Source organism: Seriola lalandi, unplaced genomic scaffold (assembly GCF_002814215.2).
Source record: "Seriola lalandi dorsalis isolate HSWRI2012SDOR001 ecotype SW California unplaced genomic scaffold, Sedor1 jcf7180002054377, whole genome shotgun sequence".
In the NCBI taxonomy this organism is placed as follows: Eukaryota; Metazoa; Chordata; class Actinopteri; order Carangiformes; family Carangidae; genus Seriola; species Seriola lalandi.
The window spans coordinates 508,769-521,480 of NW_019524930.1; the positions used below are offsets into that span (position 1 = coordinate 508,769).

Here is a 12,712-nt window from a genome sequence, read left to right on the forward strand (position 1 = left end):
CTAAAAATACAGGAATTAGCATATACATAGTATATATAGTTTTTAAAACGTGAAATGTAAATTATCAACATGTTGCTAAAACTACAAATTTCCCGAAAAAATTCACAGGACATGACCTCGGTTGCCCTCAGTGGTGCGTAACGCCCGGGTGTTTTCCACTGTACTGAGATGTTTATATCTTTTCATTTGTTCACAAAGTTTTTGTAGGTGGCACTTTCTTCTATCACTGTCTCTGGAAAAGAAAAGAAAAGAAATACTTAAATACTTCTTATCCTGCAGATGCTTCATGCAACGGAAAAATAAATCTTCCTAACACTTGGTATTTAGATCATCAAATGTCAAGTTATTATTACAGTAGGTGATGGAGAGAAGAGCAACCTAATTTTCTAATTATTAACAAAAATAACTAAGTAAGTAAATAAAAAGGTTTAGTTAGAAAAATAATCGCTCCTGCAAATGTTCTTAAGTAGAGCTGGAGACTTGAGTCAGGCTATAGAGTCACAAATGAGAATTTGAGACTTGGATTGAAACCTGACTTCTGACTTAATACTCAAAAGCAAAAAAATCTATTTCATGCAAGTGCTTGAGACGTGACTTGGACTCATTGCACTCATGGAAGTGCAAATCAAAGCTAAAATGATCCACATACAAACACAGACATTGCCGCTTCCCTTAAAGCCCAGTACTTCTGGTACATAGGTGTATTGAAAAACACACGTTGAGTGTTTGAAGACTGGAGCAAAGTGGAGGGGACCAGGCCTTAGATGCCCGAGCAGCCTGAGTCATTACTGCCACTGAAACCATGTACTGTATCCCTGCAATGCTTCCATGGCTGCAATCTGAACAAACAGCAGTCCTGGGAGAGCGAAAGGAGACACAAAAACTCTCATATAAACACACACACACACACACACACACACACACACACACACACACACACACACACACACACACACACTCTGAACAGTGTTGGCAACTGGGCAGCCTACATAAGGCTGTTTAAGGCTGGAGGCTTGCCTGGATCAGATGGCAAAACACTTAAAGCTTTTAAAAGCTGGGCTACAAGGAATGACCACTGTAGCATATTTACAGGCTTAAGTAAAAGCCTGTTTCATTCAGTGCTGTTTTGAGGCCTTGGGATACAAAGAGATACACAAGCCATCTACTTGTTGCTTTGTTGGTGAATAATAGCTAAGTGGTTGTTCTCGGGTAATCAATGCTTTTTTTGTAAACATAACATAAAATGCTGTTTTTTTTTTCTTTCTTGCAAAGTGGAGCACATTCAGAAGCTCGAGATTAAGCTGAGTCAAAGACACAAAACTTTTTCAATTGACCGCTCATTAAATCATCCCCTGGACAGTGACTGACCAGAGTGCAGGTGAAAGTTAAAATCTCTGCACCGATCTTTGCAGATTTGGAACGGTTTACAATCCGGCAATCCCAGTCAAACTTGTTATTGCCAGAGCATTACAACTGTCCTCATCTTCAAGGCCATTTCCCTTGTAACTTGCTAGACTTCACAGGAGACGCAGCATGAGCAGTATGTTAGCGGAGCAGCAGCATCAGCAGCTACAGTGCTTTGTGTGTATCTACACAGGATGTTTTCAGGCACAATATTGAGTGTAGGTCACCTGCAGCTTTTTGCAGCACTCAGAGCCCAATACATAAGGAAAGTAGTCTTGCAGTTAAGATATGCCACATTTAGGAGCGACTGTTGTGATCAACCGGTGAGGATGACTTTATGCCTGGACCCTGCAACTTTTTCTTAACAGGGTAAGTCGGAGACAGCATCAACTCCTAGAACTAACATTAGCTTACTTAGCTAGCTCGCTACAGCTACAGTTGTTTCAGCCATGAAAATTGAGGCCAGCAGGACAGAAATGAGTGGCAAATCTGCCATTGTTATCACTGTTAACTGCTGAGCCAGAATGGAAAGCTGACAGGCATAGCAACAGTAGTTAGGGGGGAGGCGGGGCTTAAAACTGTCGAAAGAGCACAGATCACAATAGTGACCATGTGATCAAAAAACAATAACCAAAATAGTAACAGGCAACTGTTTCCCTACTACCAGCACCAAACCCACATAAAACCCACAAACAAACACAGGCCTACACAGAACACCTTTTATTCCTTTACAGCCTTTCTTTCAGCTCTCTAACTCCCTTTCCATGCAAACACACACTCCTTTCTCCCATCCCTCCATCCCTCCCCCGGTGAAGAGGGCTATCTCTCCCTCCATCTGCATGTGTGAGGGGTTGTCCTGGTGTGTCAGTAATGACAATGTCCCGGCGTTCCTCTCTGCCAATTAGCCCGGCCATAATTACACAGACACATATGGAGCTGTCAATCACCCGGCTCCTCCACACAGGAACTCACCCACCCAGCAGAGAGAGCGAGAGAGACAGAGCGACAGTGACAGAGAGAGAGAGACAGTTTCCAACAGCTAGGTCTATACCACTCCAAACGACCACACGCTGTGCCAATAAGTAGCATGAGGAGAGTTTCGTTCAATTACTCTAACTGTGCAGAAATCCCACAGTTCACAGGGAAATGCCATGAGGCAGCATTAGAGCGGCGCTTCCATCTATTCTTGTTTTGAGCTTCATTTGTGGGTTACAATTTCCTACTTACTAAATTAACACAAACGGTGTCAATGTATTCTTTAGACTGAAGCAGAAGGTGGCGCATAGTATAGAAAATAAACTGTCTTTAGTGGTTGTTTCAAGATGCTGTAAATTTAAAATTATAAAGAAAAAATTGTTGGAAGAAATATGAAGTAAACCAAAGCGGAGAACTTCTTGTGTTTACCGTCCATTGAAGAATAAAGCCGGTGATATTTCATATTTTCCTTACTGTCAAAAAAGTATAGCCTGTGTAGCCACTGTGTGATATAGCTTTTTTCTCTGTGCCATAGAGCTCTGTTGTTGAGAAAAACTATTAAAACATATGAATTAGAGGCACTGTGACACTTTCCTTCATTACAGTGAACAAACAACAATCCCACACACAGTACACCGTCCTGCTGCTGGAAAAACTCACTAGGAAACCCAGTCTCTGAATGAAACTAGTCTCCAACAAATAAAAAATAATAAATAAAATCTACAGGACCCAGCTACTTACTTCTTAGTCTTTTTAAAAAAGGTTTACTACATTTTTGACCCATTTTTAAAGATTTACGTCTGCAGCAGCACTTAATGGGCCTGGGGCTGAGTGCCACATACAGAGTAGGAAAGTACTGAGAGACAGACTAACACATTCTCGGTTTTTGGTATTTTGCCTTCAGCAGTGGAAACTGGAAGCTTCCATTAGCTCACAGAGGAATAAAAAAAAGTGTCACCTGTGTGGTGACACTTTTCCTGCTCCTCTGTTGAAAATGAAATGCATTTTACATCCTTCTGTCCATTTTTGAGCTCAGTGTTTCTTGAAAACGTCTTCCAGACAATCTGTGCTACATGTCGGATGAATGTAGCCTACAGCGCTGGACTAAGTTTGTTTTTGTTAAAGGATTACCTTCAGTGTGGTTTTGTTTGACACTTATGGATATAGTGCCATACTGTAGGTTTACTTGCTTTTTTTGTTTGTTTTAAGTCTGTATATACAGTACAGTACTGCAATGAAAGCAGTGTATCGTCAGCCCATGTCGTCCGGGCATCCACTTAGTATAAAACTTGGATGAAGTTAACGTATTCATTTCTACAGTACACTTGTTATTTTACAAAAAGGTCATATTTTCCATTATAAATAAAAGCTGTAGAAAATATACATAGATTTTTTTTGGCAGTTATCAGTAATTAATTATTTTATGGTCCCATATTTTCCAGGTAGCTTGCTGGAAACTCTGCCAATAATTTCCCTACAAATGATTTTGTATTTAGCTGTAAATTACTAGGATATATCTACAGAAGGCCTATGCAATATGGTATTAAGTATAAGAGAAATGGAAAAAGTGTTAGTTGCAACAGTTATTCATTATATTAGACTTTTTAATGAAAAATAAACAACTTATAAGTGAAAATTCGTTGATAAACTGATGTCAGTATTCATTAGTTTCATAGAAATAACAAACAAAGAATCTTAATTAGTCACATTATTTAACAAGTAAGGTAACAAGTAAGGTCTGTGGAAATAACCAATAGGACCTATAGCGTATGGCGGATGGATATTGATGTCTCACTAAGAACTCATCCTCACTGACTAAAATGTTTTTTCTTAAAAACTGAAATAAAACAAGCAGCTAACACTGTAGCAGCTAACACTTCCTCCATTTCCATTATAATAAGTAGCAAATTGCATTGGCCTATCATGGAAATATCCTTGTACTTTTCATCTAAATTTGAGTCAATTTTTAGGAAATGAGAAAAAGTTCAAGGATTTCGGCTACAAATTTTCGAAACTGTAAAAATAATGCGTTACATGTTACCTCGCTAGTTGGATCCCAAATCAGATCATATACAACACATTGTAATACAGAAGTTGTTTTGTCATTTGTAGATGTGTCTTACACATCTCAGTTGTACACGGTCTCCTGGGTCCTGAAGCCATAAAACATGTCCTCTCCATCAGAAAAAAATTATCATAGAGGAAGCTGAAATGAATAATGAAGGACACTGACAGTGTGCTTCAGATCAATACAGAAACATCTCTAACAAATGATACTTTAATCTACATTATCCATTCATCCAGTGGCATTAATTAATCCCTGCTTTCACCCTTGTAAATAAATGCATTCAAGTCCCAGTTAATGGAGAGCCTGATTTCCCCAGAGCATCTCCAACAGCTAAACAAATGAAAGTTTCATAATGACAAAGATAACATAGCACTCGATTTGTTTGTTAGGCTTTCAAGTTCTCAGATGTCTGAGTCTCAAACATCTGTGTCACCATAATTTCTATCCATTAGAGTGCCAGTTATCTGGTAATGACGATGAGTTGACACTTGAATCAACACAAGAGAGAAAGAGAGATATTTGTGAATGCATAGTGTGACATGGTGTGTTTCACTTGTTTGACTGAGGCCTTCAGCAATGGATGTGGAGAATAATGATAATAACCATAGCAATGAAAACAACTTTTATTCAAATTGCACTTTCATAAAAGTTACAAAAGGTTCTTTCTGAGACAAGAAACAATGAATAATGAAGAAAGAAAACAAAGTGGTAGAAAAAGGTCCATAAGGTCCAGTGATGAAGGCGAGTAGGAGAAGCAGAGGGGGAATATTCAGAAACGACGGAAGAGGAGGAGGGGGAGTGGGAGGGGGAGAAGGTGGAGGCGGAGAGAGATGGGGATGAGGAAGAAGGAAGGAGAAGGAGGAGGTCCAGCGTCCCAGCAGCAAGTCTTACCTCTGGGACGTCTTCTTATACTTGCGCCTGCCAGTGAAAACAAACACAAGGATAGTGAGGCATCGATTGCAATGTTACTCTTGTGATCTATGTTAGATTTTTCTATTTCACATAAAAGACACTGGCTCTCATGCAAAAACTACTTGTCGTAATAATTTCATTCTCAGCATGTACGAGCGATTTAAGAGAATTTGTTGCATTCCCCCGAAATTTTCTCTTTTCACATAAATGAAGTTGCTCTACACCCGTTTCACAAGTCACATACATGTAGTCTGCCTTTCTTCACATAATAATAAATAATACATTTCACACAGTGAAATAACATAACATGACTAAAATAAACTTAATGTGAAAGCGATATTCTGTTCGCCATGTCATCATCAGACGCTCTGTAGGTTTCATGATTTTATTGTCATATTTTGGCAGAGCAGCCTCGACAGCTCAGTAGTTTCTCAGAAAGTGCTTCCACTCCAGCAGCTTCCTCAGGCTCTTTATGCAGGTTTCTCTCCAGGATCATTGCACCCAACAGTGTAACATCACCTGGTGAATATCATTTTCTTGTCCATCTCTTTGGCAGTCACGTCCCCTCTGGCTGCTTCTCATCTAAGTAATGGACCAATTTGCTTTATAAAACCTTGTTTTCGTTTTTTTTCTTCATGTCGCTTCATGTCAAACTATTCCATCTTTATTTCTGTCATTGGCAGCTTAATATTTTCTAATTGTTTTGGGAGCCCCAGTATAACTACTGTTGTACTAATGTCTGACAGCAAGACTTGAAGCTAAAAGGTGTGAAATTCCTCTTCTTACTCTTGGGGCAAACAATTTCACGAATAAAACCTACTCACAAACAGGAAGCACTTTAGGGGCATCACCGATCAAAATGATCAGATCTCACAAACACTTGTGCACAGGTGGCACTCAGTGAGTTGAAATGAGTGATTTAGGACAGGTTTGGTGAATCCAACTTGAAACACTTCACACACAAAACACTCAAACACAAATCTCACAGATAAAGTCAGAGTGTTTTGAGATAAGAATACAAAACTGTTCTTGCATGAGAGCCAATGTGCCTCCAGGAACAGACATTATGCCAAAAACCAGAAAATAAAAAAGCAAACAGGTGAATGCTGCTGGATCAAATGTGTGGATTTACAGTAATTATATGTAAATAAGAAAAGGTCTTTTTTGATTGCACTGTTTGTTTGCTTTTATTTCTCAGCAGTCATGTTATCTAGTTGTGTTCACACACGCATAGCAATTTTAAAAAGGAATTCAAATGCTTACAATCACTTATGCAGATGAGGGATTTAAGAGAGGCGTAATGATATGCAAAAACACACGCATCGACACACACGCACGCGCGCGCACACACACACACACACACACACCACTCCACCCCATGACATCCCACCTACTTTACGACCACACACACACACACACACACACACAGGGAACCTACACAGTCACGTTAAAACACACCTACTATCGCTTACCCTAACATTTGGCCTAAAGCACACCCACACATGAAGAGTTAACAGCATGGCTCTAAAAGCTAAATTGTCTCTCTCTCTCTCTCTCTCACACACACACACACACACACACACACACACACACACACACACACACACACACGTTTCAGGCTCTCATAGTAGCGAAGCGGAGGGAAGGACGGACCCACTGCCACTGGACTACAGATGTGGATTTAAATTCCAGTCAGGCACAATTCCCAGCACTTAGCTTGATTTGTTTCTCAATCGTTTTCTGTATCAATCTTTTCTGGAGCTCAGTGTAAAAACTGCAAGCTAAGGAAGATAGTCTTTGTAAAGAAATGTTGAGAGCTCCCTCAAGATTAGTGGGGGAAAAAAGATTAAATCAATCATTTGGGGTCCATCCAGCAATTAAAATTAAAAAGACATTAAGTCTCACAGTCAGATGGTTGTCTTAAGAGAGTGTTGGGAATTTGAAACACGGAGTACATAAGACAAAAAAAAAAAAAAAAGGAGGAGACAATAAGAGAGAAGAGTTTTTACAAAAGGACATGGATAACAAAACACAGGAGATAGACAAATAAAGATAAACAACAAAATGGAAGTGAAATGTGACTTGGAAACCAGAAGGTCAGAGAGGAACAACAGTATTGATGTTTCCTACTTTCCTCACCTCCTCTTCTATCATTTATCCCACCTTTTGCCCCTTCCCCCTCTCACTGAGCTCGCTTTACATCCACGTGTGTGTGTGTGTGTGTGTGTGTGTGTGTGTGTGTGTGTGTGTCAACAACACAGAGCTTCTTCTAATTGGAAGGCTTTAATGCAATGTCCTCAGCATAATGAGGATGTGGGCTGAAAGGGGTCATGGAAATTCCAGGAATTATTGTAAGCACAAAGGTCACAGAGACGTTATTATGGAAAAATATAACCTTAAATAAACTACATTTAACGCCTTTCTGATTGGCTGGCCGGACGGCTAACAGCAGTGGTGGAGGAAGGTGAAAGTCCTGACGCCGCCGTGTAAAGACACTCCATTACAAGTAAGAGTCCTGCAATGTTATTTAAGTAAAGGTAATGGAGAAAATTGTCCAACATGACTGTTATACTATTATACATGACATCATTAGATTAATATTACTCATGTGTTTAAGTAGCATTTTACTCCTGTAGTTTGTTATGTGAATCTGAATTGTGACTATTCTATGAAAGGTAGCGCTATGAGTTCGTTATGGATTCATCTGTTGATTATTTTCTAGACTAATCAATTGGCTGTTTGTTTTTTGGAAAACTACGGAGAAAAGCCTCCACAGTCACCATGATTTTAAGATAATTATGAGCAAATCCTCATACTTGAAAAGCTGGGACCATGAAATGTTTGGCTTTTATGCATGAAAATGATCATCAATAGTCGCCAATTAATTTTCACATGATTATGGCATGAAAAGAAAATACTATGGTAAAATAGAAGTACTTCATTACTTTCTACCAGTGTTTTGATGATTTTCTTTTATTTCAGTCAGCACCTCACAAATCAGATAGTGTCATCAGGCGGTCAGCCGGCCACCTTGATCCTCCTTGGGCCGAATCTAAGTTCCCCTTAAGGGAGCGCTCTGTGATGAACTGTTGATCAAGTGATTAAATAATTCATTGATTTCCATTAATCAGTGGGTGACGCAGAGGTCGGGTCTGTCGCAGTGATCTAATTTATTAATGGAAGTCCATTGGAATCCATTCACTGATGCAAATACATAAAGGGGCCATTTGTCAGAAGGAAGTAATAAAACACAACACGCTGTTCATTCCTTGATCTGTGGCTGTCACCAGGCTTTACACTGCGTCACTGAAGGTTGAGCAGAGGGAAAACAGTCCAAAGTAAATGGTCTCCCTGCCTTTCCATGGATGATTGGTGTACTTGGTGGAGTACACAGTGCCAGAGAGAGTGCTGTGATAGCCATCCAGTGCGCACACACTCACACACACAAATCATACAGCTGCCAAACAAATCTCCGAGGATAAGCTGGCAGCACATACAGTAAATGTCACCAAGCTGCCGCATACACTCTCAAACACACATCCAATCTATGTTATCCACACGAGCACGAGCGCAGTCAACCTTTCCCCATCTTTTCCCCACCACACACACACACACACACACACACACACACACACACACACACACACACACACACACACACACATACAGCATTCTGTCGCTTCCTCCCTACAGACAACATACACTGTGTGACACATACATCTGTGGGGCCTGCCTGTCAGTTGGAGCTCCCTCTCTTCAGACAGAGGCTCTTCGTGAGATTAAAGGCTAATGTGATCTCTGACACGCAACAGGAGCCCTCAGAGCACCCAGCAGACTGCAGCCAAGCCATGAAAAAAAAAAATGAAGAAGAAAAAAAAAAAAAAAAAAGAAGTCCTGGACCCCCTTTACATTCATCTGATTCACTTTCCATTAAATCTCCAAAAAGACAGATGGTTGTGATGGGAAATTTGTGACAGTGACCAAATGGAAGAGACAATGACGCCAGTCGAGGAAAAGAAATGTGGCAGAAAATGATGGTGGGGGGGTGGGGGGCACCTATCGGGCTTCTGACACTGAAACAATTACTAATCACGCAACAACAGAAATACCATGACATGATAAGAACTAAAAATAAATAAGAGTGATGTGAGAGCAGAGGAGGGCTGATAGATGAACTTCAGAAAATCGTAAACAGCCCTGTGCACGGCTTATCCACTCAAGTCGTCATCTGTGGTGCAGGGGGAAACTGGATTTCATTCAGACCTCCAGCAGTAACATTACAGGGGTTTTTTTCTCCCCAAACACAGCCCTCCTAGCAACACCGCCGTCTCCTCCCCCTGATGAGTAATAATGATGAGAACTGAAAATGGATAAGAGAAAATTCCCACTTAAACCTGCATATAAACTGCATGGGGCTTTCCTCTCAGGGCGAAAGGTCACAGAGGTGTTGATTGGTCGGTGGATGTGGAGAAAGTAATATCATATATAATATATTATGTATTGGGAGGTTCAAAAAAAGGACCTGGGAGAAATGAAGAATGTGAGGCTTGAGGATGTTTTTGTATTATTTGAAGAGAAATAGCAAGGGGCGTGTGACAGGCTGAAAAACACAGTAAGACGCAGACAAAAATGGATTAAAGGTAAAATTTTGGCTCACCTCAAAACACAAGAATTCAACCATTCAATTCCTAAAGTCTTTCTGCATCAAAATCTTACATGGACAACAGGTGTTCATTGCATGTAAGATGAGATATGCAGAAAAAACAGCAGCATCCAGTCGGTCATGAGAAGAGCAGCAAAACGCCATAATTTCCTTGTGTCTTTAAAAAAAAAACTGGTGCAATGACGTGAAAAAAGTACTTAAATGACTTAACAAAACATGTTTTTCTGCAGCGAGGCGTGTTACCAGCCTTCCTTGGTCACCACTTCGGTTCTGATGTTTCCTTTTCATTCCTCTCTGCCCAATAAAATAAACAAACCATTCAAAATAGTTCAAAGGAAGCAGCTCAGAGCAGCTGTTTGGTTTCAGCAATTCCAATCTCCCCCTCTGTTTTCTTACTTATTTCTTACTTTTTTTTATGTTTCCACAGTCTACTTTCTTCTGCTCTCTGCCATTCACTGACACACACACGCACAATGCAACTGACACACACTGTAAACAACATGAGTGTGAGATGAACGAAACCAGGCTTGTATTATGAAACCTGTGCTCTTGTATCCTTCCTGCAGGATTTTATCAGAATTTATCTGTGATTCATCACGTCACATTTACTCACATGTATATATTAAAAGACTTGTTCAAACACATACAGTTTGTCAGACATGCAGAGGCGCGCGTGCGCACACACACACACACACACACACACACACACACACACACACACACACACACAGCCCTGCTTCACACAGACACTTGTTGAAAAAAGTAAGAGTGGATATACTCACAGTCCTCGGAGCCTGAGCCAAATCTTTTCAATCTGTTCCGGCTGAAGGTACTTCAGGGCCGTGCTTTCAAACTCCTCTATCTCTTTGGTTGGAGACTCCATGTCAGAGACTCTCAGAGTTCCGGATGGGTCAACAAGAGATAAAAAAAAAAAAAAGTTTAATCCCTCTTAAGTGTGAGTGGTGAGGAAGACGCCACAGCGAGGAGAGAGAGAGGTTTACGATGTGGTGGAACCCAGGACGTGACCGAGGTTTCCTCTTTCTTCATTCACATTAGCACCCACAGCTGCGACAAACCGACTGTCATCCTTCCTTTTTCTCTCTCTCTTCTCTCCTGTTTATGTGTGAGAGAGTGTGTGACTGAAACTCAATAACAGTGCGGTGCAGCGCTCAAGTATCTGTGACAGTCGTGAAACAGCCCAACTGCACCTCTTTCCGTTCTCTCTCTCTCTCTCTCTCTCTCTCTCTCTCTGTCTCTCTCGTCATTCGCTCACTTCTCTCCTGTGTGAGCACAGGGGTCCTGGAGCCGTGCCATGCTCTCCCAGCAACAACGGGATGCAGACGGCAGGGCAGCGCAATCCGGGATTAACGCTCACTACCGAGCTCTCCACACAAGAGGGAGGGAGGAGAAACACCACCAGTCAAAGAGAGGGAGGAGTCTGGCTGATAATGAGAGACCATGTTCTGTTTCATCCACTGGAAAAACCAGAGGGAGTGAGGGAGGGAAAACAAGTGGGGATGGAGAGGAACAGGAGGACGAGACCTTTAGGAGAAGACACGGTGCAGGTGTGAGTGAACTGAAAGAAAACCTCTGGTTAAAGAAAAGGTTTTAAACAGGACCTCTCCCCGAGAGACAGTGCAACAATGACAGCTTTTCCTTCCCACTAATTCAAAGACACGTGTGCTTATTTCATCAGGAATGTGAAGGTAATTTTTTTTTGATGTCTTCATCAAAGGTGTAGATCAATATCTAACCTGAGTGCAAATGCAACAGCTTTAGATACGTAATATATTCATCTCAAAACATAGACAATACATTTGCTGTACAACATATTAAATGTCATGCCAGGGAGGATTAAACAGCATGCAGACGGTGCATTGACACTGATTTGACTGAGATTACTCTGATCCACTGAGCACATTCACTACACTCCCGTATTCTACAAATACAACCACTATAACACACACACACACACACACATTATTCTCTCCGTCCCTTTTTCCTACTCGCTCTAACATACAAACAACAAACTACAGCATCCAAACATCACAGTGTCGCCCTCTACATTTTAATAGGCAAAGATGTCCTTTCTGCTTCATTTGGTCAGATAACACGGTGATTGGGAGGCCGGTTTCAAGATTAACTGTTTTATGGCACCCGCAGCTATATCAGCCGCCGTAACTGGCCAGTTCCTGCATTATGTTCTGTGTTATATTCCTTCCATAATGAAAGCTCCATCGGTAATTAGAATTAAAACGCAGTAGGTGCTTAGCACTGAATATCCTGGTCATTTTATTCTTAATAAACCGTATAATAAACTCACCGAACTCGCTTTCAACTTTTTCGGTTCCCTGTGTGCCTAACAAGAGATATCATGTCATATTACTACTGATAGCTGGAAATATATTCTGTACAAACATGAAGCTTTTTGAGTTTTTCTCTACTTCAATTCCTTGTTATTTTTCTTCTAAGCTAGTTCGTAGCTCACTGAATGTCTACTAAAAACCCATGAGGACATACGGCTTTTTTTCCTCATTGTCTGCGAGTCCAAACCTTGCAAGGATGACTCAGCCCAGTGCCCCCCTTTCTCTGAGCCCCTTACCATACTCTCAGGTCTTTCAATTACTTGATGCAGGATGCAGGGATAATGCCAGGGCCCCACCTCAAAGAGGCTCCTGCTTTCATCTGCT

At 41.0% G+C, this 12,712-nt stretch overlaps 1 protein-coding gene across 2 annotated transcripts in view; it reads right to left on the reverse strand.

Annotated features, from left to right (window-relative positions):
- pde1cb (phosphodiesterase 1C, calmodulin-dependent b) overlaps positions 1-11,393 on the reverse strand; it is a 61,810-nt gene extending 50,417 nt beyond the window's left edge. For both annotated transcript variants that reach the window (XM_023408949.2, XM_023408950.2), the window contains exons 1-2: positions 10,805-11,393; positions 5,339-5,365 (exon numbers count right to left, since the gene is read on the reverse strand). In XM_023408949.2, coding sequence (XP_023264717.2) covers positions 5,339-5,365; positions 10,805-10,905 — 128 coding nt within the window. In that variant the 5' untranslated portion in view covers positions 10,906-11,393. The remainder of the gene's footprint in view (positions 1-5,338; positions 5,366-10,804) is intronic.
- Between the last annotated feature and the right edge of the window lie 1,319 nt (positions 11,394-12,712).